We start from the raw sequence: 22,961 nt of genomic DNA, 5'->3' as shown, positions 1-22,961 counted from the left end.
CAGGGACTCTCCCTTATCTAGCTTTTTCGTTACCCAGTCAAAGAAGGTCTGGTTGCACAATACCTTACCAACTACCTGGAAGACCATAACCTACTTCACCCCTCACAATCAGGAACAGAAACACTACTTATAAGACTACTAGACACAGCTCGACAGCAAATTAGCAAAGGCAAAAAGATGATGCTAATCCAACTTGATCTCTCCGCAGCATTTGACCTGGTCGACCACTCCATTCTACTACAGATACTTGACGCCATTGGGATCTCAGGCAAGGTCTACAATTGGTTCCAAGGATTCCTCAAAGCAAGATCCTACAGGGTAAAGTCCAATAATATCAAATCAGAACCATGGTCCAACCCATGCGGAGTTCCACAAGGATCACCTCTTTCACCTACGCTCTTCAACCTCTTTATTTCCTCCCTTGGAGCCACTTTAGATAACTTAAATGTTACATCCTTCAGCTACGCAGACAACATCACCATACTCCTCCCCTTCGACCCATCAGAGCCCACCACTACAGCAAAACTGGAAATAACCCTAGATGCAGTGGAAAAATGGATGGTAGACCACAAACTGAAACTAAACTCAGATAAAACAAAATTCCTTCTGCTCGAAAAGGCCAAAACTCCCACCATTACAGAACTGAAAATTAAAAACACCAAATACCCAATACAGCCCGAACTCAAACTCCTAGGAGTAACGATAGACAGATGCTGCACAATGCAGTCCCAAAGCAATAAAACATCCCAGAAAGCTTTTTTAATTATGATAAATCTACATAAAATAAGAAAATTCTTCGACCCAGCACAATTCAGGCTAATTGTCCAATCAATAGTCTTAGGTCTACTGGACTATTGCAATTCCCTCTATCTACCTTGTCCTGCCAACATGATAAAACAACTTCAGACTATACAAAACACTGCCCTCAGACTGATCTACTCCCTGAGAAAATATGATCATATTACAATTGCCTTCCTAGACTCTCACTGGCTACCTATGCAAGCACGAATTCAATTCAAATTCTACTGTCTATTATTCAAAGCATTAAACAGCTCCGCCCCCCCCCCTCTCTAAACAACCGCCTACACCAGATCCTCACCTCAAGACAAAGAAGAACTCCAAACCCTTTTGCCTTCCCTCCACTCAAGGGCACTCAGCGCAAAAAGATGTTTGATAACCTTCTGGCGACGCAAGCAGCAAAACTTAACCACTCCATCTCCAACCTGTTGATGGCAACGGGCGGCTTCAAAACTTTTTGAAAAGAAATCAAAACCCTACTTTTCAAAAATTTATCCAGATATCTTAACCCAACCCTTCCCCCTCCTCCTAGATAAATTCTCCCCCAAAACCTCCACTTAAATAATCTCTTCCTCCCCAAAACACCAACCAAGTATTCAGATCCCTAAAATATAACGTAATCTTATTTGTACTCTAACTGTAATCTATTTGTTATATCACACAGTAACGTACAGTCAATTTAATATCCAATTTGCAAGTTCTTCCGGAATTAAACCAGGTACCTCTCCTCCCTTGTAACCAAACCCCTCCACAAAAAAATCAAAACTGTTGTAACTTCACTGGAAATGTCCAGTTAGCTCTTTTGTAATCCGCCTTGAACTGCAAGGTATAGGCGGAATAGAAGTCCCTAATGTAATGGATTGGCAGGACTTTCCCTTTGTAAATCCATGCTGGTGGGATCCCTCAGCCTTTCGTCGTTCAGAATCATATCTAATTTGTGTCTAATCAACATTTCCATAAGTTTACACACTATGGATGTAAGACTTACCGGTCTGTAATATGCAGTCTCTGATCTGCAACCCTTTTTGTGGAGCGGAATGACATTAGCTGTTTTCCAGTCCAGTGGGACTTTTCCCGTGCTTAGGGAAAGATTGAATAGCGCGACTAATGGCTCCGCCAGGACATCTCTCAATTCCCTAAGCACTCTGGGGTGCAGTTTATCCAGTCCCATGGCTTTGTTCACTTTAAGCCTTGATAGTTCTTGGTAGACGCTGCTGATGGTAAATTCAAAATTCCGGAACGGGTCTTCTGAGTTCTCCCTTGTTTGCAGCTGTGGACCGGATCCCAGTGTCTCACAGGTAAAAACTGAGCAGAAGTATTCATTTAGTAGTTCGGCTTTATCGAAGTCCGATTCTACATAGTTACGGTCGGGTTTCATTAGGCGCACTATCCCGTCTGTGTTCCTTTTTCTGTCACTAGCATACCTGAAAAAGGATTTATCCCCCTTTTTAATATTCTTAGCTAAATTGTCTTCCATCCGGAGTTTGGCATCTCTGACTGCTGTTTTAACATTTCTAGATTTCACCAGATAGGCTTCTTTGGTTTCTAGTCATTGTGATTGTTTGTAGGATACAAATGCTCTTTTCTTCTGTTTTACAAGTTCCGAGATCTCCGTGGAGAACCACTGGGGTTTGTTATTTCTCTGTCGTTTACTCACGGTTTTTATATAGAGGTTGGTTGCTTCCTGCAGGGTAGATTTCAGAGCTGACCACAGTACCTCCCCACTATCTGTTGTGTCCTGATTTTGCAGTGCCTCATAGACAAAATCTCCCATGCTCTTGAAGTTAGTGCCCTTAAAGTTAAGGACCTTTGTTGATGTGTTTGACCTAGTGAATCCCTTTCTGAGGTGAAACCACACCATGTTGTGGTCGCTGGAGGCCAACGCATCACCTACCGAAACCTCTGTGACACTATCTCCATTGGTGAGTATCAGGTCCAAAATCGCCTGATCCCTGGTGGGCTCCAATATCATCTATTTGAGTCGTGCTCCCCATATAGAGGTTAGTAGCCTTCTGCTGACGCTGGTCATAGCTGAAAGTTTGTTCCAGTTTGCATCAGACTTCAGTAGTTGGAACCTAAGCACAGTACCTGGCAGAGCTTTGGATCCTTGCCCAGAAATAGCTAAGAAGAAGAAAAAATAAATAAATTGAATCAGGTTGGGCAGATTGGATGGATCATTAGGGTCTTTATCTGCCATCATCTACTATGTTACTATGTTACTATCTGAACAGCCAAGGTGGTACAGGGTCTCATCCACTCTGCATGGAAGCAATACAGATTTGAACTTGGGCGACTGCTCACAACATATTTCTCAGAGCAATTTGCCTAATGAGAAAGCAGAATGTATTAGCAGATAAATTAAGCAGATTTTTTCAACTCCATGAATGTCACAGCACATCAGTTTTATGAAAGATTTTCTCCAACTGGAGAACACTGGACGTAGATCTCTTCACTTCTTCCCACAACAACAAGCTTTTGCTATTCAGCTCCGGACTCTTAACACACTAGTCATCTGATATTTGATGCCTTCTCATTCATTGGAGGGAAAGATTCCCCAATGCATTTCCTCTCAATGGGAAAACTCAACTCAAACTTCACCAAGATTGGGGCACCTTGTTGACTACATCAACCTTTTCTCCCTACTCCTCCTGAAACTCTTATTTAAGTAACTGTGCAAGCTCCAGCCATTCCTGGCACTCCTGAATCAGAACCAGAGATCCCTCTTCCATCCCAACCTTCACTCGTTAACACTAACAGTGTGGTATCTTTCACTGACCAAGTAAATGCCTTTTGCCTCTTGGCTGCAGTTTTTTCAATCATAGAAGCGTCTAAGAAACCTTACACTCAGTGCTGCTACTGCTTCAAATGGATGAGATTTTCTTCCAGGTGTATAATGCATTCTTTTCAGCCAGTCACATATTCATTTCCATCCGTCCTAAACTACCTTCTTCACTTCAGACTCTGGTCTCAAAACAAATTTGGTTTAAGTACATCTCAGTGCTATCAGTGTGTTTCACTTTCCCCTGGACAAGAAACCTCTATCTGTTCATCCTTTAGTTTTCAAATTTATGAATGGACTTTACCATACTAAGCCATGTATCAAGCCTCCACTTGTTGTCTGGGATCTTAATGCAGGTACTTTCTGTGCTTATTAAGACTCTTTTTGAACCACTCACAACTTGCTCCCTCAAACTTCTCACTTGGAAAGTTGTTTTCCTCATAACCCTCACATCTTCATGCCATGTGAGTGAACCTTTTGAAGCACAAGATTCTACTATGACAGAGTAGTGCTCCTAAGTCATCCAAAATTTCTGTCTAAAGTTTTCTTCGAATTTCATCTCAACCAGTCCATAGTACTAAGAAGCAGCACTTCACACCTTGAACTGCAAATGTGCTCTAGCTTACTACCTAGACCGAACTAAACCTCATAGAACTTCCTCCCAGCTATTTGTGTCTTTCAATCTAAACAGACTCAGTGTTCCTTTTACCAAGAGAACTATCTCTTCATGGCTGGTGGATACCGTATATTTCGCTCCATAAGACATACTTTTTTCCCACTCAAAAGTGGGTGGAAATCTCGGTGCATCTTATGAAGCGAAGATACAAAATTTGTACCCCCGTACAGTTGCACAAATTCCCCCCCTCCCCGTGCAGCCACACCACCTTTTTGAACACTGTCCGCCCGCTGCTGCTGCAGGTCCACCTTTTTTTTTTTTAATGTTTAAATAATTTTTATTATTCCAGCAGTAAGAAGCAAATACAAACAGTAGTACCATTCAGGAAATAACATTTTCAACAATATAATCAGTTCCCCTCCCATCCCCCCTCCCCAAGAATCCATGGCCAGTCCAACAGCTGAGAGTGGGAATAAAATCTTAAAGATTCAAAAGTCTACTGCGAGCACGCGGTGTGAGGTCCTGCCAGAAGTGCTCCCACACCTGACAAAATTTGCAACCCGGGCCAAGAGTCAAGTCTCCCACCATGCGTCTCTCCAGTGTTGCGTGCACTATCATTAGGGATCTCCATTGTGCATATGATGGGGGATCACGGGAGAGCCAGTTGGTGAGGATTGCTTTTTTTCCCGTCAAAAGGGCTCTGGAGATAAATGCTGACATTCCCCTGGTTTGGGCGAGGCTATATTATAAAATCCAAATAACGCCCTCGGTTGCGGAAGCCATCGCCTTCCCCAAAGCGATGTGGTATATAGGCCAAGATGTATCCAAAACTGTTGGATTGCGGGGCAGGCCCAAAACATGCGACTCAAAGATGCGTGAGCCTGATTGCATTTCAAGCAAGAATGTGACGCAGTAATCCCCATCCGGGCTGCACGTTCCGGTGGAATGTAAAGTCTAAGAACAATTTTCAGTTGCATTTCCCAGTGAGTAATATTGGGTGACACCTTCTGAATGTTCTTCAGGACCCGTTGTAACTGTTGAGCAGTCAACTGGCAATGCAAGTCCTCAGCCCACGCAGTTGCTAATATATCCAGATTCGTACTTGGTTGGCAATCCCGGATCCCCACAATATGAAATCGTAGAGGAATCCTCTGTTGGGCTGAAAGGCTGAAGAGTTCCGAAAGCGCCTCCCTGCAGACTTCAGTAAGGGCAGCCACTGGGATGGACTGAACATAGTGACGGATCTGGTAATAGGCGAAGAGATCATTAGCCTGTAGGTCAAAAGTTCGTTGCAGCTCGGCAAATGTGACCAGGCTCCCCTCCTCCGAAAACAGGTGAAAAAGATATTGTAGACCTTGTGCTTGCCACCTAAGAAAGGTGGCATTTTGCATGCCCGGCTGGAAAGCTCCATTGCCCAGTATAGGCAAATATAAAGACACCCTAGAAGACAATTTGGCTGTTTTACAGACCCATCTCCATGTCCTTCTGGCCGGCGTAAAAATGGGGTAATGAGACACCAAAGGACGCATCCTCGGATCCGCCATGTGTAGAAAATAGCTCACATGGAACGGAGCCAGCAAAGATAACTCCAGTGGTGTAGCAGAAAAATCAGATGTTCCTCTAAACCAATCATTAATATGTTTCATCTGACAAGCCATAGCATACCAACGTACATTTAATAAACCATAGCCCCCCCTATCCCTGGGCAGACACATCCGTAGCAAGGGCATACGTGGTCGCTTACCACCCCATAGAAAACGCTGTAGCTTTTTCGTTAAATGAATGTTATGGGCATGGGACAGTAGCAGAGGTAAAACCTGAAAGCGATATAACCATTTGGGAAAGAGCACCATATTAAAAAGGGCTACCCGGCCTGCCACCGATAAGGGAAAAGTGGACCAATTCTGTAGATGTTGTGAGGTGTCTTGAAGCAATGGGGTGATATTGCTGGAGTACAGGGTCGTAAGGTCTCGGGGGATCTGTACCCCAAATAGCGAATTGAAGTCTGAGCCCACGTAAATGGGAAGTGACCACTCCATGTCTGTTGTAGTGTCATGGGGCCATAGATTTCTGGTAGTTCAACGTAAATCCCGAATAAAATTTGAATTCGTCAAGCGCTTGCAATAAATATCGAACAGAGTGAGCGGGGTCAGTTAGCAAAAATAATAGGTCATCTGCAAAGGCCAACACTTTGAGTGAATGAGTCCCGAAGTCCACACCCACTATGTCGGGGTCCTGAGACACTGTGCGAAGAAAGGGTTTGAGGTACAATAGAAATAAGAGGGGTGACAGGGGACAGCCCTGTCGAGTTCCCCTCTCAATAGGTATTGGGTCAGTAATAATGTCATTGACAAGTAGTCTTGCTGTTGGAGTGGAATATAAAGTGCGTAATGCCGAGGCGAACCAGCCAGATATCCCCATACAATTTAGCACTTCAAAGAGATACGTCCAATTGACCTGGTCGAACGCCTGTGCCGCATCCAAACTGAGTAGAAGCATAGGAGTGTGATGGAATTGCGTGTGCGCTAAGGCTATCAATGCTTTACGTACGTTGTGTACTGCTTGTCTACCTTGTACAAAGCCAACTTGTGTGGATGCAATCACATCGGGGAGAAGGGTCGCTAATCTATCAGCTAAGATTTTGGACAGAATTTTGATGTCTATATTCAGCAAATAAATTGGGCGATAGGACTCGGGAGCAGAACTGTCTTTGCCAGGCTTCAATATCAATGTGATTAAAGCCTCATTCGCTTCTCCTGGGAAATGTTCATCCTGGATTACCTGGGAGTAATAGTCCCTTAAAAAAGGACTAAGCTGCCCTGAGAGCAGTTTATAAAATTCTGCCGTAAAGCCATCCGGCCCTGGAGCCGAAAAATTTTGTTGATTGTGAATAGCTTTATGTAGTTCTTTAGGGGTGATGGGTGCATTAAGAAACCTAACATCCGAGTCAGAGAGCGGCTGTAAACCGGAATCCGTGAAATAATCCTTAATAAGGGGTTCAGCTCCTGAGTCCCGGCGCCCATATATCTTCCCGAAGTGGGACTGAAAAATTTGTGCAATGTGTTCAGTAGTGTGTTGAAATTGGCCCATACTATCCCTCAATCCCAAAACATAACAGTGACCCCGCACCTGGGAAGTCAAGCGGGCTAATAACTTCCCTGCCCGATTTCCATAGCGATGGTAGCAAAATTTTTGATACAAGAGCATTTTCACCGTGCACTCATGTATATAGGAGTTGAGGGTCGTTTCCACGGAAGCTAAGTGTTCCCTAGCGTGGCGGGTCGGGAACAGGGTATACTGACACTTAGCGCTTGCTAGTTCTTTTTCCAACCGCAGTATTCCCCGGGACAAACGGTGATTACGCGCTATTACATAAGCTATACAATCTCCTCTGAGCACCACCTTAGCCGTGCTCCAAAACAGTGTCGGATCATTGCTATGCTGACCATTAAAGTCTAGGAATTCACCCCATTTAGTCGTTAGGTATGTTTTGAAATGGTCATCAGAAAATAGATAACTAGGGAAGCGCCAACGTACAGGTCCGCGTAAACCGAAGCCCACATTCACATCTAGCCAGATCATTGCGTGATCTGAAATCACCGCCGGGCCTATTACCACTGCATCCACATTTAGAAATGCTCTGCGCGTGGTAAGGATGTAATCTATCTTAGATTGTGTGTTATGTGCTCTGTAGCGGTGTGTGTAATCCCGTTCAGTGGTATGGAGAATTCTCCACGGGTCCACCAGATCTAAAGTGGCGCAAAGATAGGGCAGGCCTCTGGTATGAGATATACTCGCACCAGGTCTCGGCTGAGAACAATCACAAGTCGGGTCAAACACCTGATTGAAATCCCCTGCAGTGTATACCGGATCAGTAACCCGCCCAAGAAGCATGGCAGTTAGACCCTCAAAGAAGGAATGGTCATAGGTATTAGGTACATATACATTCATCAAGTAAAAGGAATATGTGCCTACTGACAACTGCAGCAAGTGGTAGCGGCCCTGTGGGTCCGAGGCTACTACTTTCGCAGTGTAAGGCAATGTCTTACTAATCAGTATCGCCACCCCTGCCCGCTTATGAGTTGAAGATGCTGCATGCACTGCGGCTACCCAGGACCTCCTCAATTTCTGATGTTCCAAGTCTGTAAGTCGGGTTTCTTGCAGACAGGCTATGTCGACCTTATGTCGTTTGAGCTGTGTTAAAATTTTTGTTCGTTTTATGGGAGAGGTAATGCCCGAAACATTCCAGGATACTATTCTCAAAGTGTTAGCCAGCAGGTATAAAAGGGGCTAGTACAAACATATAAAATGCTAAGTGCGGAAAAAATCCACCCCGGGTTCCCAGCCATACCCAGGGCAGCCACATGACGCTCAGGACCTGCCCGAGCAGCACCAGTACCATGGTAAATGTCAGGTGCAGGAGTCTCGCAGCAGGGTCTGATCCCACCCTTCCCAATAATTGAAAGAATACCAGCAGCAACCACGTAGGCCAAGGACTCCCCCCCCTGGAACCCCAACCCCCCCCCCCTTCCCAACCTTCTCCCCAATTGCATGGTTGTGGTCACAGCCTCAGGTTCGCCCTAGGCGGTCCCAAAGGTGTGAATGATCAGAAAACAATGCCACTCCAGGCCCCGAGTTCCCATACAGTAAATACAATAGTCATAAGAGCAGTCTGCAGAGCAAATGAACGTTAGGATGAGCTCAAATATACAGTATATCAATTTCTGAACTAGAACAGGAAAAAACACAAAATTGTAAACAAACTTAAACCAGAATAGCAAGTAACAGCCATATTATCTGAGATCCAGGCTTCCCCCAAACCAGGAGATCCCGGTGCATCCACAATGCCACAGGCACACAGGAGCATGTGACAAACAAGGAAGCACACCATGTGCTCTTTCATGTAAGGTCCAACTGGGGCAACACCTGATTGTTCACATAAAGGGCCGCCTCAGCCGCGGCCTCAAATACCTGCCAGCGTCCCTGATGGTAAATTTTCAAAGTGGCTGGATATAAAAAGAGAAAACGTATTTTTTTTTCAGCCAAAGAAGAGCAAAGTGGGTAGAATTGCTTCCTGCGCTCCTTTAGGGCCACAGAGTAGTCCTGGAAAATGCACACCTCAGACTCCTCAAATGCTAAAGTCTCCCGAAGTTGTTTATATTTGCGCAAGATTTCCACTTTATGGTTATAGTTTAAAAGTTTGGCTATTACCATGCGAGGCCTCGCCTCTCTTGCTTGTTCTCGGCCTAGCCGGTGTGCTCTCTCCAGTTGAATAGGCCCCAGGCCCTCCTTCAAGGGAAAGGAACTGGTCAGCCAGGCCTCCAGCACCTGCAGGAGCTTAGGACCGGGTACTGTTTCCGGAATCCCCAAGAAACGTAAGTTAGATCTTCTGGATCTATTTTCAAGATCATCCAGTCTTTCTGCTTGTTTTTGAGTCAGAGCCTGCAGTTCCTGTAACATGGTGTCATGTGCCTGCTGTGTATCCTCGACGCTGGAAACCCGAATCTCCAGCGCTGTGGTGCAGCTAGTAGTCTCCATAAGTAGATTTTCAAGCTTTTGGAGCTGTTCAGAAAGTTTTTCTATGCTGGGCTGCATTGCCACTGTTACTGCTTGAGTAAGGGCCGTCAGCGCCTCCAGCGCTATTTGCTGAACGCGGCTGTGGAGGTGACCGGCGCCATTTTGTCAGCGCCGTGCTGGTGGACATTGGCGACGCAGGAGAGGACAGAAATCTGTCCATATATTGTGCACAGCAAGCACTGTCTCCCGGCTCACCTCCAAAGGCTAATAACAGGGGCGCTTCAGGACTCGGGACCCGGGAGCTCAGGCAGCCTGCTTCTGCCTTGGCTCAGTGCATCACGTGATCTTTAGGTCCACCTTTTTAAAACAAACCTGCCCCGCCATCCCTTTTTCAAACAGCCTGGTGGTCCTGTACCTTTTTAATCATATCCCTCCTGTACCTATTTTAAAAACCCCGTTCCTTTTTTAATTCTAATTTCATCTCCTCGACGGCTCCATACTATTTCCAGTCAGGAGCACGGTGGTCAAGACCAAGCTTTCCGCACTCCCGCCTTCCTAGGAGTCCATAGCCACACCAATTGTACCGGATCCAGTGGTCTTGGTGCCAGCTTTGCAGAATATGGTGGAAACTATTCTGCATCAGGAGTTTGGTAACATGCTTGCCAAATTTACTCCTGCTTCCTGCAGTCCAGCCTGAGCACTCAGCAGTAATACAAGGAGTCGAGTCCTTGAGAGTGCCTCGAGTTCAATCTACACACTCTATGCAAGGAGTTGAGTCCTTGAGAGTGCCTCAAGATCATTCTACACACTCTAAACAAGGAGTTGAGTCCTTAAGAATGCCTCGAGATACCTCTACACAAGGAGCTGAGTCTTTTTCAAGATCTCAACGTTATTCTACGACTTCCTGCCCTACTTCTTCACATAAGGCGTTGCCCTTTTTGAGGCATAGGACGAGGACTCCTTGACATTCATCTTCAAGGCTGGATCCGACTCTATAACAGGACCGTGATTCGTGTCCACATCATTTGTCGAGGCTTTCATTGAGGCCCAGGTGTTCTTATCGAGACAGGTCTTGTTTATCGAGGTATCGAGACTTCAAGACTACCAACTCCTTTGTCAAGGAGATCTGTTGCAGAGCCTCACCAGTTCTTCTGCGAGGTTGTCTTCACATTCCAGAAGTGGGTGTTCATCTTCATCTTTGCCTATGAATTCAGATCTCAGGTATTAATACTCCAGAGAGGCTCCACCTTCATTATCTGCTGTGAAAGGTACCTTGAGGGGCTCTCATTCACCTTCTCCTCAATGAGGTCATACCTCTTCAGATCAAAATTTCTATGCCAAATGAGTAAGGATCTTAACATCACTTTGAAAACTGACTCAAAATACTCTAAGGAATATTTGGAAGAACTGGGTATGTCTCATCCTCCTAGGGATTCTCTCAAATTACCCATGAATGGCATTCTTTCTCAAACTTTCAAAAGAAATCTTGATAACACCATATTCCATTCTTGCTGTGCCAGCAAAAATGGAATCTCGATATAAGATGGTCCATTGTAAAGGATTTGAGAAGTCTCAATTATCCCATCAGTTTCTTCTCGTGGAGTCTTCTTTAAAAAGAACCAATCCTGCCAAAGTTTATGTCACCATCCCTCCTGGCCGAGAGGGCAGGACTATGGACAAGTTTGGTCGTCGGCTGTATCAAAATTCGATGATGACAAACCAAATTTTGAACTTTAACTTTGTTTTTACTTCTTATCTGAAGCATTTGGTCAACGCCATGCATTGTTTTTTCAAGTATCTCCCTCAACATCGATTTCCAGAGTTTCAACACATGCATCACACTCTGGGTCAACTTCGCATACATATGGTTCAAGCTGCATATGATGCGTTTGAAATGTCCTCTAGAGTCACTGCGTTCTCGGTGGCTATGCGCCATCTGGCCTGGCTCCACACTGTAGATATGGCCCCGAATCTACAAGATCGACTGGCCAACATCCCATTCCAGGACAGTGAGTTGTTTGATGACTCTATTGAGGCAGCTACAGAGCTTTTATCTGAGCATGAGAAGTCGTTTGCTTTCATAATCAGGCCAAAGCCAAAGCCTTCCACCGCTAAGGGTTATAGACCTCCTCCATCTTACCAGAGGCGTTTTCCTCAAAAGCCAGTATTTAATTCTAGACTGCCTCCTAAGAAACAGCAGTGGCAGAATAAACCTCAAACCCCTGCTGCACCCAAGGCCTCTTGGTCTTTTTGACCATCTAACACAGAGCATAACCTCAATCGTTCTACCTCTGTCCTCTCCCCTCCCCATTGGGGGTCGTCTCCATCATTTTTACCAATGATGGGAACTAATTAAATCTGACCTCTGGGTCCTAACAATCATCAGTGAAGGTTACTCTCTTCACTTCATCCAGGTTCAACCATATCTTCCCCCAATAGAGTATCCATCCAATCCGTCGCAGACCACACTTCTTCTTCAGGAAGCTCAAGCTCTACTTCGTCTCCGAGCCATCGAGACAGTTCCTCCGGAACAGCAGAGCATGGGATTTTACTCCCCTTACTTCCTTGTCCCAAAGAAGATGGAGGATCTCCAACCTATCTTGAATCTCAGCGCTCCCAACAAATTTATTGTCAGAGAAAAATTTTGGATGTTGTCTCTAGCATCCTTGTATCCCCTTCTAGATCACAATGATTGATTACGCTCTCTGGATCTCAAAGAGGCTTGCACTCACATTCCCATTCATCCAGCCTCTCACAAAGTTCTCAGATTTCGGGTGGGAGCTCATCATTTTCAATACAGAGTGCTACCTTTCAGCCTGGCATCATCTCCCAGAGTTTTCACCAAGTGCCTGGTGGTAGTAGCTGCTGCTCTGCGCAGCCATGATCTTCAGGTTTTCCTGTACCTGGACGACTGGCTCATCAAAGATTCAACATCTCAGGGGGTTATTATAGCGTCCCAAGTTTGGGGTTCGAAATAAACTTTCCAAAATCCCAGCTACAGCCCTCTCAGACTCTACAGTTCATTGAAACAGTACTGGACACTGTTCAACTCAGAGCATTTCTTCCTCTAAAATGTCAGGATGCTCTCATTCAGCTTTGCCAACAAGTGTCATCCCTCACTTCACTCTCAGTGAGACACATGATGGTTCTGCTAGGTCACATGACCTCTCCAGATCACGTGACTCCTTTTGCCAGACTTCACCTCAGAATTCCTCACTGGACCCTAGCATCTCAGTGGGCTCAGGCTTTAGACCCACTCTCTCAGCACATTGCAGTGACTCCTTCATTGAGACAGTCTCTTCACTGGTGGATACTCTTCTAATCTCTCCAGAGGTTTGCTGTTTCAAATGCCCTCACATCAGAAGGTCTTCATGACAGATTCCTCAACCTACGCTTGGGGGGGCTCATCTTGATGGTCTCCTTACTCAAGGGCATTGGTCCATCACAGATCGTCAGTGTCACATAAATCTGTTGGAACTCAGAGTGAATTTCAATGCTCTCAAAGCTTTTCAGCATCTTCACGATCAAGTAGTCCTCATTTGTTCAGAGAATCAAGTCGCCATGTACTATGTCAACAAGCAGGGAGGAACAGGATCTCTTTCTCTTTGCCAGGAGACTCAGGAGGTTTAGAATTGGGCAATTCATCACTACATCTTTCTGAAAGCCTTCTATATTCAAGGATAGAAAAACTTTTTAGCAGACAAATTGAGTCTTCTTCTACAGCCTCACAAATGGACACTCAATTTGCCACCTTTCCATCACATTTTTTTCAGTGGTGAACTCCTCAGATAGATCTCTTTGCGTCTCCCCACAACATCAAACTGCCTCAGTTTTGCTCCTGGATGTACTCTCCTCATCTCCTGGAGGCAGATGCTTTTCTTCTGGAATGGATTTGCAGATTCCTATATGTGTTTCCTCCATTCCCTCTCATTCTCAAGACACTCGTTAAACTCAAATACGAACATGCCACCGTGATTCTCATAGTTCCTCAGTGGCCCATAGAACTTTGGTTCTCCATTCTACTTCAGCTCAGCAGCAGGTAGCCACTACTTCTACCAGTTTTTCCATCTCTACTTACACAGAGTCAGGGTTCTCTACTTCATCCCAACCTGCAGTCTCTGCACCTTGACAGCTTGGTACCTTTCAACATAACTGCCAATCTACAGTTTTTTCAATCTGTCAAGGACATTTTAGAGGCTTCCAGGAAGCCTACCACTAGGCAATGTTACAATCAGAAATGGACTAGGTTTTCTGCTTGGTGCGCTCTTCATCACAAGGAGCCTCAATCTACCTCCTTGTCTTCAGTTCTGTATTACCTGTTTATTTATCTCAATCAGGCCTCAAATCAACATCCATTCGAGTCCATCTCAGTGCAATTGCAGATTTTCATCAGCCACTAGAAGGGAAATCACTATCTGTATAACCTGTGGTTTCCGGATTTATGAAAGGACTTTTCAGTGTCAAACCTCCTCTCAAACCGCCTCCAGTAGTTTGGGATCTCAATGTGGTTCTTGCTCAGTTGATGATGCCTCCATTTGAACCAATGTCTTCGGCTCATCTAAAATATCTCACTGGGAAAGTGGTTTTCCTCATTGCTCTCATGTCTGCTCGCAGAGTCAGTGAGCTACAAGCTTTAGTAGCGGACCCACCTTTCAAAGTATTCCATCATGACAAGGTGGTCCTCCGTACTCATCCATAAACGGAGACAGCCCAGCCTACCTTAACAACCGCCTAATCCAAACTACCTCAACCATACATAGGAGAACCCACAAACCGTTCACTCATCCCCCGATCAGAGACGTCAAACGAAAAAAACTGTACGATGGCTTTCTAGCCACACAAGCAGCAAAACTGGACCACCAACTCTCCAATTTACTGATAATGACCCCAGACTACAAATCATTCAGAAAATAAATAAAAACAATGCTATTCAAGAAATCCTTGAAGACAAACTTAATGCTGCAAGACTCTTCCCAATTCTCTGAAACAACTCGCTCTTCTCTTCAATTCCTCTGGAAATGTCCAGATAACTTCTTTTGTAATCCGCCTTGAACCTCAGGGTATTGGCGAAATAGAAATCACTAATGTAATGTAAAGTGATTTCAGAATTTCATCTCAATCAATCCATTGTTCTTCCAGTGTTTTTTTCCAAAGCCTCATTCTCTTCCTGGAGAAACAGCTCTTCATACTCTGGACTGTAAGCGTGCTTTGGCTTTCTACTTGCAAAGGACTAAGCCACAGAGATCTCCTCAACTTTTTGTCTCCTTTGATACAAACAAGTTGGGACATCCAGTTTCCAAGAGAACCATCTCCAACTGGTTGGCTTTTTGCATCTCTTTCTGCTATGCTCAGGTTGGACTGCATATAGAGGATTGAGTCACAGCCCATAAAGTTAGTGCCATGGTGGCATCTGTAGCTTTCCTTAGATCTACTCCTATTGAGGAAATCTGCAAAGCTGCTACTTGGTTCTCGGTTCATGCATTCACCTCTCATTATTGTCTGGATTTTTTTTTCCCAGACGGAATGGCCACTTTGGCCAGGCAGTATTACAAAATTTATTCTCCTGAATTACCAACACTCCCACCATCCCATTCTGGTTAGCTTGGAGGTCACCCATATGTTGAGAATATGCTGCCTACTTGTCCTTGGATAAAGCACAGTTACTTACCGTAACAGGTGTTATCCAGGGACATCAGGCAGATTCTCACAGCCCACCCACCTCCCCTGGTTGGCTTTTTAGCTAGCTATCTGAACTGAAGAGACCCTGAGGAGACATGTGCCCTACGTCGGGCGGGAAGGTGCATGCGCTGTGCGGCAGTCCCAAACTTTCTAAAGTTCTACAAGCAAGTTTGCTTGCGAGGCTGTCTGCATCGGAGCTTCATGGATGATGTCACCCATATGTTGAGAATATTTGCCTACTGTCCCTGGATAACACCTGTTACGGTAAGTATCTGTTCTATTGGGACAAGCGGTTCTGCAGAATAATTTTACTTCCTGATCACCAACTTTCCCTGCAACTCTTTTGGGTTTCGCCAGGCTCATGTTTATATATCCATTATCCTTCTCCAGGGCCATGATCCTGGCAGTTTGGGAATCTCACATGTGAGAATATAATGCATCCTTGTCTTCAGAGAAAGCAAAAATACCTGTAGCAGATGTTTTTTGAGGACAGGAAGGAGGCATATATTCTCACAACTCGGCCACATCCCCTAATTGACTTCTTAGCTTTGTTACTGAACGAAGGTGTACTGCAAGCCGACATCAGGCAGGAAGGCACTGGAATGTATGGGCAATGTCTAAAAGTAACAGTACATTTGGTAGTGTCTGTACTGGGTTCTGTGAATGACATCACCCACATGTGAGACTATATTCCTGCTGTCCTCGGAGAATATCTTCTATAGGTAAGTATCTTTTTTGTAAGACACAATGCTATCTTCAACATTTATTTGACTGGATCATAGAGTGCCAGCCGCAGATTTCTCAAAGCAGAGAGGAGTAGAGCCCAGTATGATAGAAACCTTGAGACCAGTAGAAAGCATCCCAAAATATGCAGAGTTGTCCCTGTGGTCTGGCAATGCCTATCTCAAAGAGAACTACAATTACATCATTCTGTAGTCTTATCCTGTTTAAAGTCATAGGTACTAGAATCTGCATTAGGCAGTGCTTAATATAAACTTAAACACAAACAAACTGTTTCCATGAATTTGGGGGCAGAATAATCTTGCTTGTCCCTGGGAAGGCAAAGTTACAAGCAGTCCCCGGGTTAAAAATGTCCGACTTATGTCAGACTCGTACTTATGAACCGGGGTCCTGCATTCGGCTGACCAGGAATCCTTCCCTCTTGACATCAGAGTGAATGCTTCTGGGTCAGCCGCTGGCTACGAGCAGGAACCGTGGCTTTATGAAGAAAAGTGTGGCTGGGAGGAGGCAGCTGGCCAGAGGAGGTAAACACCCATGGGATGGAAGGAGGCTCGAATTTTGGACGTAGAACGGAGAGAAGGGCACGTTTGGACAAGAAGGGAGGCATTGGAAGGGAAAAGCAGGGTTGCGTTGATATATAGAAGGAAGAGAGGGAGCACAAACTTCGGACAAAGGATGGAAGGAACGAAGAAAGGGAGAGAGCATGAACTTGGGGACACGAGGGAGGGAGGGGAGCATGAACATGGGAGATAGGATGGAAGAATGGAGGGAATGAGGGATCTGAGTTGGGGAGGGAATAGAAAGGGAGAATTGTTGGACATGGGTGTCTGAGAGAAAGAGATGGTGCACATGGGGAAATGAAGAAAGAGGTGAATTGTTGAGTGGAGGGGAGAGAAATATTGGACATGGTGGTGGGAGAGACATGAGGTACAGATGTATGGAGAAGAGAGATGAGAGGGAGAAATGTTGGATGTGGTGGTGGTAGAGAGGGAACTGTCGGACTGATGAAGAACATAAGTGTAAACCTTCTATCTTCTTTCTATTTAAACTACAGTACTTTATTTTGAGGACTGTTTCTTTAATGTTTAATGTTTTTATAGACTTTGTACTGTACATAATCTGAGTTACATACAAATTCAACTTTAAAATGGCTTAAAAAACCAGAACTTGTTCTTAACCTGGGACTGCCTGTACTCACCTTTAGCAGGTGTTCTCTAAGGACAGCAGGACAGATATTCTCACATATTTCCCTAAGAGTTGAATTTTCTATGCTTTATATCCACCTACGGACACTTTGTGAGTTGGACAGGTATTAGCCATATGCATGGTCAGTCTTGGGAAAAAGTTGAAGAGAAAGGAATATGGGGCAGCATAGTGCCATACTCACTTGATGACATCATCCACATGTGAAAACATATGTCCTGCTGTTCTTGGAAAACATCTTCTATATATAAATAACTTTGCTTTCTTGTCTGGCTCTATTCAAATCCAGTCTAAAATCCAACTTTTTAAGGCTGCTTTTAACTCTTGACCCCTTATTCACTTGTTGAATATCATGTTTTAATCATTTCCATAATAAATGTAACTCTGTAATCACTTATTTCTCCTATTAGTTTTGAATAGATTTCAAGCTCTGTCTCGTATATGTTTATGTACAGTGCTACTTGTTGTCTAGCAGTGATATATGACCACATCACAGAAGCATACCACGACTCACATTGGCTCCCAATACAAACCAGAATACACTTCAAATTCCACTGCCTTCTTTTCAAAGCTATAAACGGAGACAGCCCTACCTACTGGAACAGTTGACCTAACTCAATCTACCTCAAACAGACACAGGAGAACCCACACAATATTCATACACCCGCCAACCAAAAAGGTGAAACAAAGAAAAATGTATGATAACCTACGGGCCACCAGAGCAGCGAAACTGGACCGACAACTCACCAATCTGCTCACTTTGACCACTGACTACAAAACCTTCAAAAAAGAAACAAAAACCCTACTGTTCAAAAAATACATAAAACCAATATAACACAACCAAACATATTCCGAACTCCTCCAGTAATTACCAACTACTCCTCAGCAAATTAGAAAATGTTCAAACTATTAAATACTTTTTAATATCCTAACAATGTTCTTCTTATTATCATAACAATTCTTATGTAATCCACCTAGAAATCACTAATGTAATGATACAGAAACTATAAAAAGTAGTACTAGTAGTAGTAAGCCATTTTATTTTATTTTATTCAAGATTTCACAGCCTACTGCGCAACCTACATTAGCTGTGGTGAAGCAATCTGTGAAGGAGCGATTAGGGCCAGTACCTTCATCTAATATTGACCCTACAGGGACTCATAATTCCAATTCAGAGGTTGCTCAGGTATTTATATTACATTTATAATTATAGAGTTTTATGTCTCGTTTGTTTTGCAAAAGTAATTTAGAAGATGGAAGTTTGAAACAAATTTTATTAATGGATCAGTTTTTGGGATGTCAGTCTAGCATCAAAATCATATGTACTTGATAATATAAGTGTAAATTAGAATTATTCTCATAAATGTTGTTGACCTAATCATTAGATCCTAAATAGCTGTGGTTTTACTGTAAAACAAGGGATGGACTCACCTGGGAGAACTAAGATTTAATGACATATATTTGTCCTATAAAACTTATGACTACTATTAAGGCATGCAATAATGTTAATGTATAAAACATTTCAGCCTTATAGATTTGTCCCTCTGAAATCTAACAGTTTGAATCTCTCAAATTCTATTGTATTAGATGAAAAATAGACTGGAGCCACATTCTGCCTTTGTGGTAAGAAAGTATGTACAGTATATCTTTAGAGTTTTGGAAAAAATATATTAGCACTGCAAAGAAATATGTTCCAGCCTAGCTTTTGTTTTGACAATAAGTGGGATATACCTTATAGCCTGAAGTCTTGTACTCTTTGTCACAGCTCCTTTCTGTGATTATCATAATTTATACCTCAGCTGGTAAACTAAGTATTACCTGAGGCAATGTGAACATGTATGCAGTTCAATATAATTGTGTTTTAACTTCTGAGTTATGTACAGAACATGCATGTATGAAAGCTTGAATTTTTCTTCATCATACAGTTCTGCATCAAGTTGGAGAACCATTTATTTCTTATATGACTTATTTTTAGAGTGTAACTAAACTATCTGTGAAGGAAAGATTGGGTTTTGTGTCTAAACCTGCTACTGCAACAACTGAAAAAGTAAGAAAAATTGCATCATTTAAATTTATCTTCAATTTTTGCTGTCTTTTTGCTGCTTACATTGTTTTATTTTTTTTACCTTACATATCAGCTTATTACATCTTAGAATCATGTCCAAATGGTTGACACTCAGATATAAGCATGCAGGCTTAAATTCCTTTCAAAACTGATATGTTATAATTTATTCATTAAAAATTTGGTACTTTTATTTTAAATGTGTCAGGGTCAATAATTTTATCTTTTAAAATTAATGCAATCTCTTTAATCTGTCATCTACATTTGTATTGCTATTCAAATATCTGTTAGACATTTTAATTATTTTTCAAGTATTATTTTCATCCTCTTTTCTAAATACACTGAAATAATCATCTTATCTATACAACATGCAGTTGACCCTGCTTAGATACTATTTCAAACAAAAATATTCCCACATGATCTGGTTGTTTGTGTGTTTCACTATGAAATTATGTAGTCTCAGCATCTATTTGGCTCCTGTGTTGCTCTTAAATGCTTCAGATGGTGAGATATGGTACTTAAAACTCTGGGAGCATGAAATACAATAAGAGACAGAAACTAATTTTCTAGTGCAATAAGTGAGACATTCTAGACAGATGGATAGTATCCCCATGGCCGTATGCCATCTGCAGAAGGAATCCACTCTGGATTTTTCCTTTTGCCTTTGCTATACTTCACTAGGTTCCTTAGCTCCACCTGCAGTTCTTCCTTTCTGCACATGTGCCTGCAGGAGTGTTTGTTCTGCTCTCCACAATTCATTATTTTATTCAGTGTATTTTTCATCCCTTTTTTGGGGTTTCTGGTGCTCGGAGCATTTTTTCAGCTCTGACTGCTTTGAGAACACACAGCCTGCATAGTTTCCTTTCCAGACAGGGCCATCTCTAAAGTAGTGTCGCCTGCTGTTAAACAGGAATCGAGTACAGGCTTTTGGGCTCTCTTAGGAGACTCGGCGATGTCTCGTAGGGTTCTGGCTGTGTTTTCTCTCCTCCGCCTGCCCTGATCCGCATCCGTTGGTCCGCAAGAATGGAGGTGCAGTCAGGCTTAGGGTCTGACTGGCAGCCCAAAGATCAACTTTGCAGAGGCATTCCCAGCTTGAGGCAGTGATTCTCTCATCCGGCTACTGTTGGTGAGCTAAGGCAGGCTGCAGCACAGATCCACAAACAGGTCACAGTGAGTACAGGCTGTTTCAGCCTGTGAGATGAATCGTGGGGAGGTTTGAAAAGTGGGGTTTTCAAGATTTCTGCATATCCCCCTGTGTTCCTCCACCTGAAAAATCCTAAAATTGCTGGTTTTCAACTTTGGTAAGTATAAAAAATATTGCAGTTTTGGCATGAATTTCTTGATGGCGACCATCTTGGATTTTTTAGCTATTTATTTTTTCAAAAGCTCCCTGCTTCTCCAAATTTGAAATTTTTGCCTCAAAATTTGTTGGGCTGGAGTCCTTGGATATTCCTCAAGTGGATTCTTGCCAGGATTGCACAATTTTAGCGTTTTCAGAGTGTTCATGCATCAAGCTTAGTCTCTCCCCTGCTGAAGCAGGCGACTAAATGCTCGGCTAGCCCTGTGGAGTGGCCTTCTTTACATTTGGGGCTTGGCATGGCTGCTAGTTCCATGTGTTTGGCTACAGACCCTCTGCAACCTAAGAGATGCAAAGTTAAGTCGTCAAAAAGTGACTCTACGCCCCAGGAGCCAGACACTTTCTTGGACTTTATGAAATATTTGTGGGACAAGTTTCAAAGTCAGCGTTCTCCCCCTTGCAGTTCCAATCCGCTTCTGAGGCATCTGTCAGTGGAGTTGCTCCTTTGGACACATCCTCAGCTCAACCAGCCACTGTTCTTGTGATGCCTGATTCTGATCTGGGGGATCCTGATGAGGATGACCAGCTTGCTGACCTCTTATTTATAGGCGCAGCACTTCCTGGGATTGGAAATCAGTGACTGTGTGCCGGATCTGAGGCTTTTGGAACCTGGGGATGATCCCATGGTTCTGCGTTTATTCAAGTCTCTGGCTTTGCCGGATTTTATTTTTCAATCTTTGCAGGAGTTGAATTTAGTCATTCAGCCAGCTTCGTCCACGTCTTCCCCCTGGCTGGCTTTGTGGTGTGCGCTCGCAGTCTGCTACCTTTCCCTGGTACCCGAATATGAGCGTTCTGGTCCCAGAGCAGTTTGATTCACCAGAAGGGGCTCTTAAAATAGCCAGAATCATGTTAATCTTGTATCCTCTGGCATAGGAGTATCGGCAGCTTCTGGGTCAGCCCAGGCTAGATTCTTTGGTTGTGCAGGCAACTAAATGCACATCTCTATCCAGTGAAGGTATGGTGCTAAAAGATATGCATGACTACCATGTGGATGTGGTCCTCTGGAATCTCTTTGACACAACTGCTTTAGGCATCAAAGCTGCTTTGATGACATCCTTTGTCACATGCACCTGTTTCTCTCAATTGTGCACCCTGGAGAATAAGGCTGTAGATCTTCCTCCTCAACTTCTTTTGGCTGGGACAGATTGTATTGCTAATGTATTGTATGACCTTATGTGAGTTTTGGTAAAATTGTCAGCGTACTCCATCTCTGCTCACAGAATGCTCTGGATCAGACAATGGGCTGGTGATTCTACTTCCAAGGCTACTTTAAGGGGCAGTTAATGTTTGGCAAAGGCCTGAACAACTTTATGGCTTCTGTTGTGGACTGTTGCCCTAAGACTCTGCCTGATAGTAGGCACAGGACCGCTAGAGGTTCTGGTTACTCTAATTTTTGTGGCTCCTGGTGATCCCGCCCATCTGCAAGTACCATGTCACAAAGATTTTCCTCAGGGCACCCGATAACAGTATGCTGCCAACTGTAGAAAGATTTATGGTCCACTAATCAGTTACATAAATAAATACGTGCCTGTTAGTTTCTAGGGAAGACCATAATATCTCATAGTAACATACATAGTAGATGACGGCAGATAAAGACCTAAATGGTCCATCCAGTCTGCCCAACCTGATTTAATTTAAATTTTTTTTCTTCTTAGCTATTTCTGGGCAAGAATCCAAAGCTTTATCCGGTACTGTGCTTGGGTTCCAATTGCCAAAATCTCTGTTAAGACTTACTCCAGCCCATCTACACCCTCCCAGCCATTGAAGCCCTCCCTAGCCCATCCTCCACCAAACGGCCATACACAGACCGTGCAAGTCTGCCCAGTACTGGCCTAGTTCAATATTTAATATTATTTTCTGATTCTAAATATTCTGTGTTCATCCCACGCTTCTTTGAACTCAGTCACAGTTTTACTCTCCACCACCTCTCTCGGGAGCGCATTCCAGGCATCCACTACCCTCTCCGTAAAGTAGAATTTCCTAACATTGCCCCTGAATCTACCATCCCTCAACCTCAAATTATGTCCTCTGGTTTTACCATTTTCCTTTTTCTGGAAAAGATTTTGTTCTACATTAATACCCTTCAAGTATTTGAACGTCTGAATCATATCTCCCCTGTCTCTCCTTTCCTTTAGGGTATACATATTCAGGGCTTCCAGTCTCTCCTCATACGTCTTCTGGTGCAAGCCTCCTATCATTTTCGTCGCCC

The 22,961-nt window shown here is 43.7% G+C and overlaps 1 protein-coding gene across 7 annotated transcripts in view; it reads left to right on the top strand.

The window, feature by feature from the left end:
- Positions 1-22,961, top strand: part of RBM26 (RNA binding motif protein 26) — a 946,655-nt gene that overhangs the window by 452,085 nt on the left and 471,609 nt on the right. For 5 of the 7 annotated variants that reach the window (XM_033948169.1, XM_033948166.1, XM_033948165.1 and 2 more), the window contains exons 13-15: positions 18,391-18,519; positions 18,921-18,956; positions 19,309-19,380. In XM_033948169.1, coding sequence (XP_033804060.1) covers positions 18,391-18,519; positions 18,921-18,956; positions 19,309-19,380 — 237 coding nt within the window. The remainder of the gene's footprint in view (positions 1-18,390; positions 18,520-18,920; positions 18,957-19,308; positions 19,381-22,961) is intronic. The other 2 variants (XM_033948167.1, XM_033948168.1) reach the window with 2 other exon arrangements.

The sequence above is a fragment of the Geotrypetes seraphini genome, chromosome 6, assembly GCF_902459505.1.
Source record: "Geotrypetes seraphini chromosome 6, aGeoSer1.1, whole genome shotgun sequence".
Taxonomy (NCBI): domain Eukaryota; kingdom Metazoa; phylum Chordata; class Amphibia; order Gymnophiona; family Dermophiidae; genus Geotrypetes; species Geotrypetes seraphini.
Note: the sequence above shows the minus strand (reverse complement) of the source record. Positions and strands in the feature narration are given on the sequence as shown.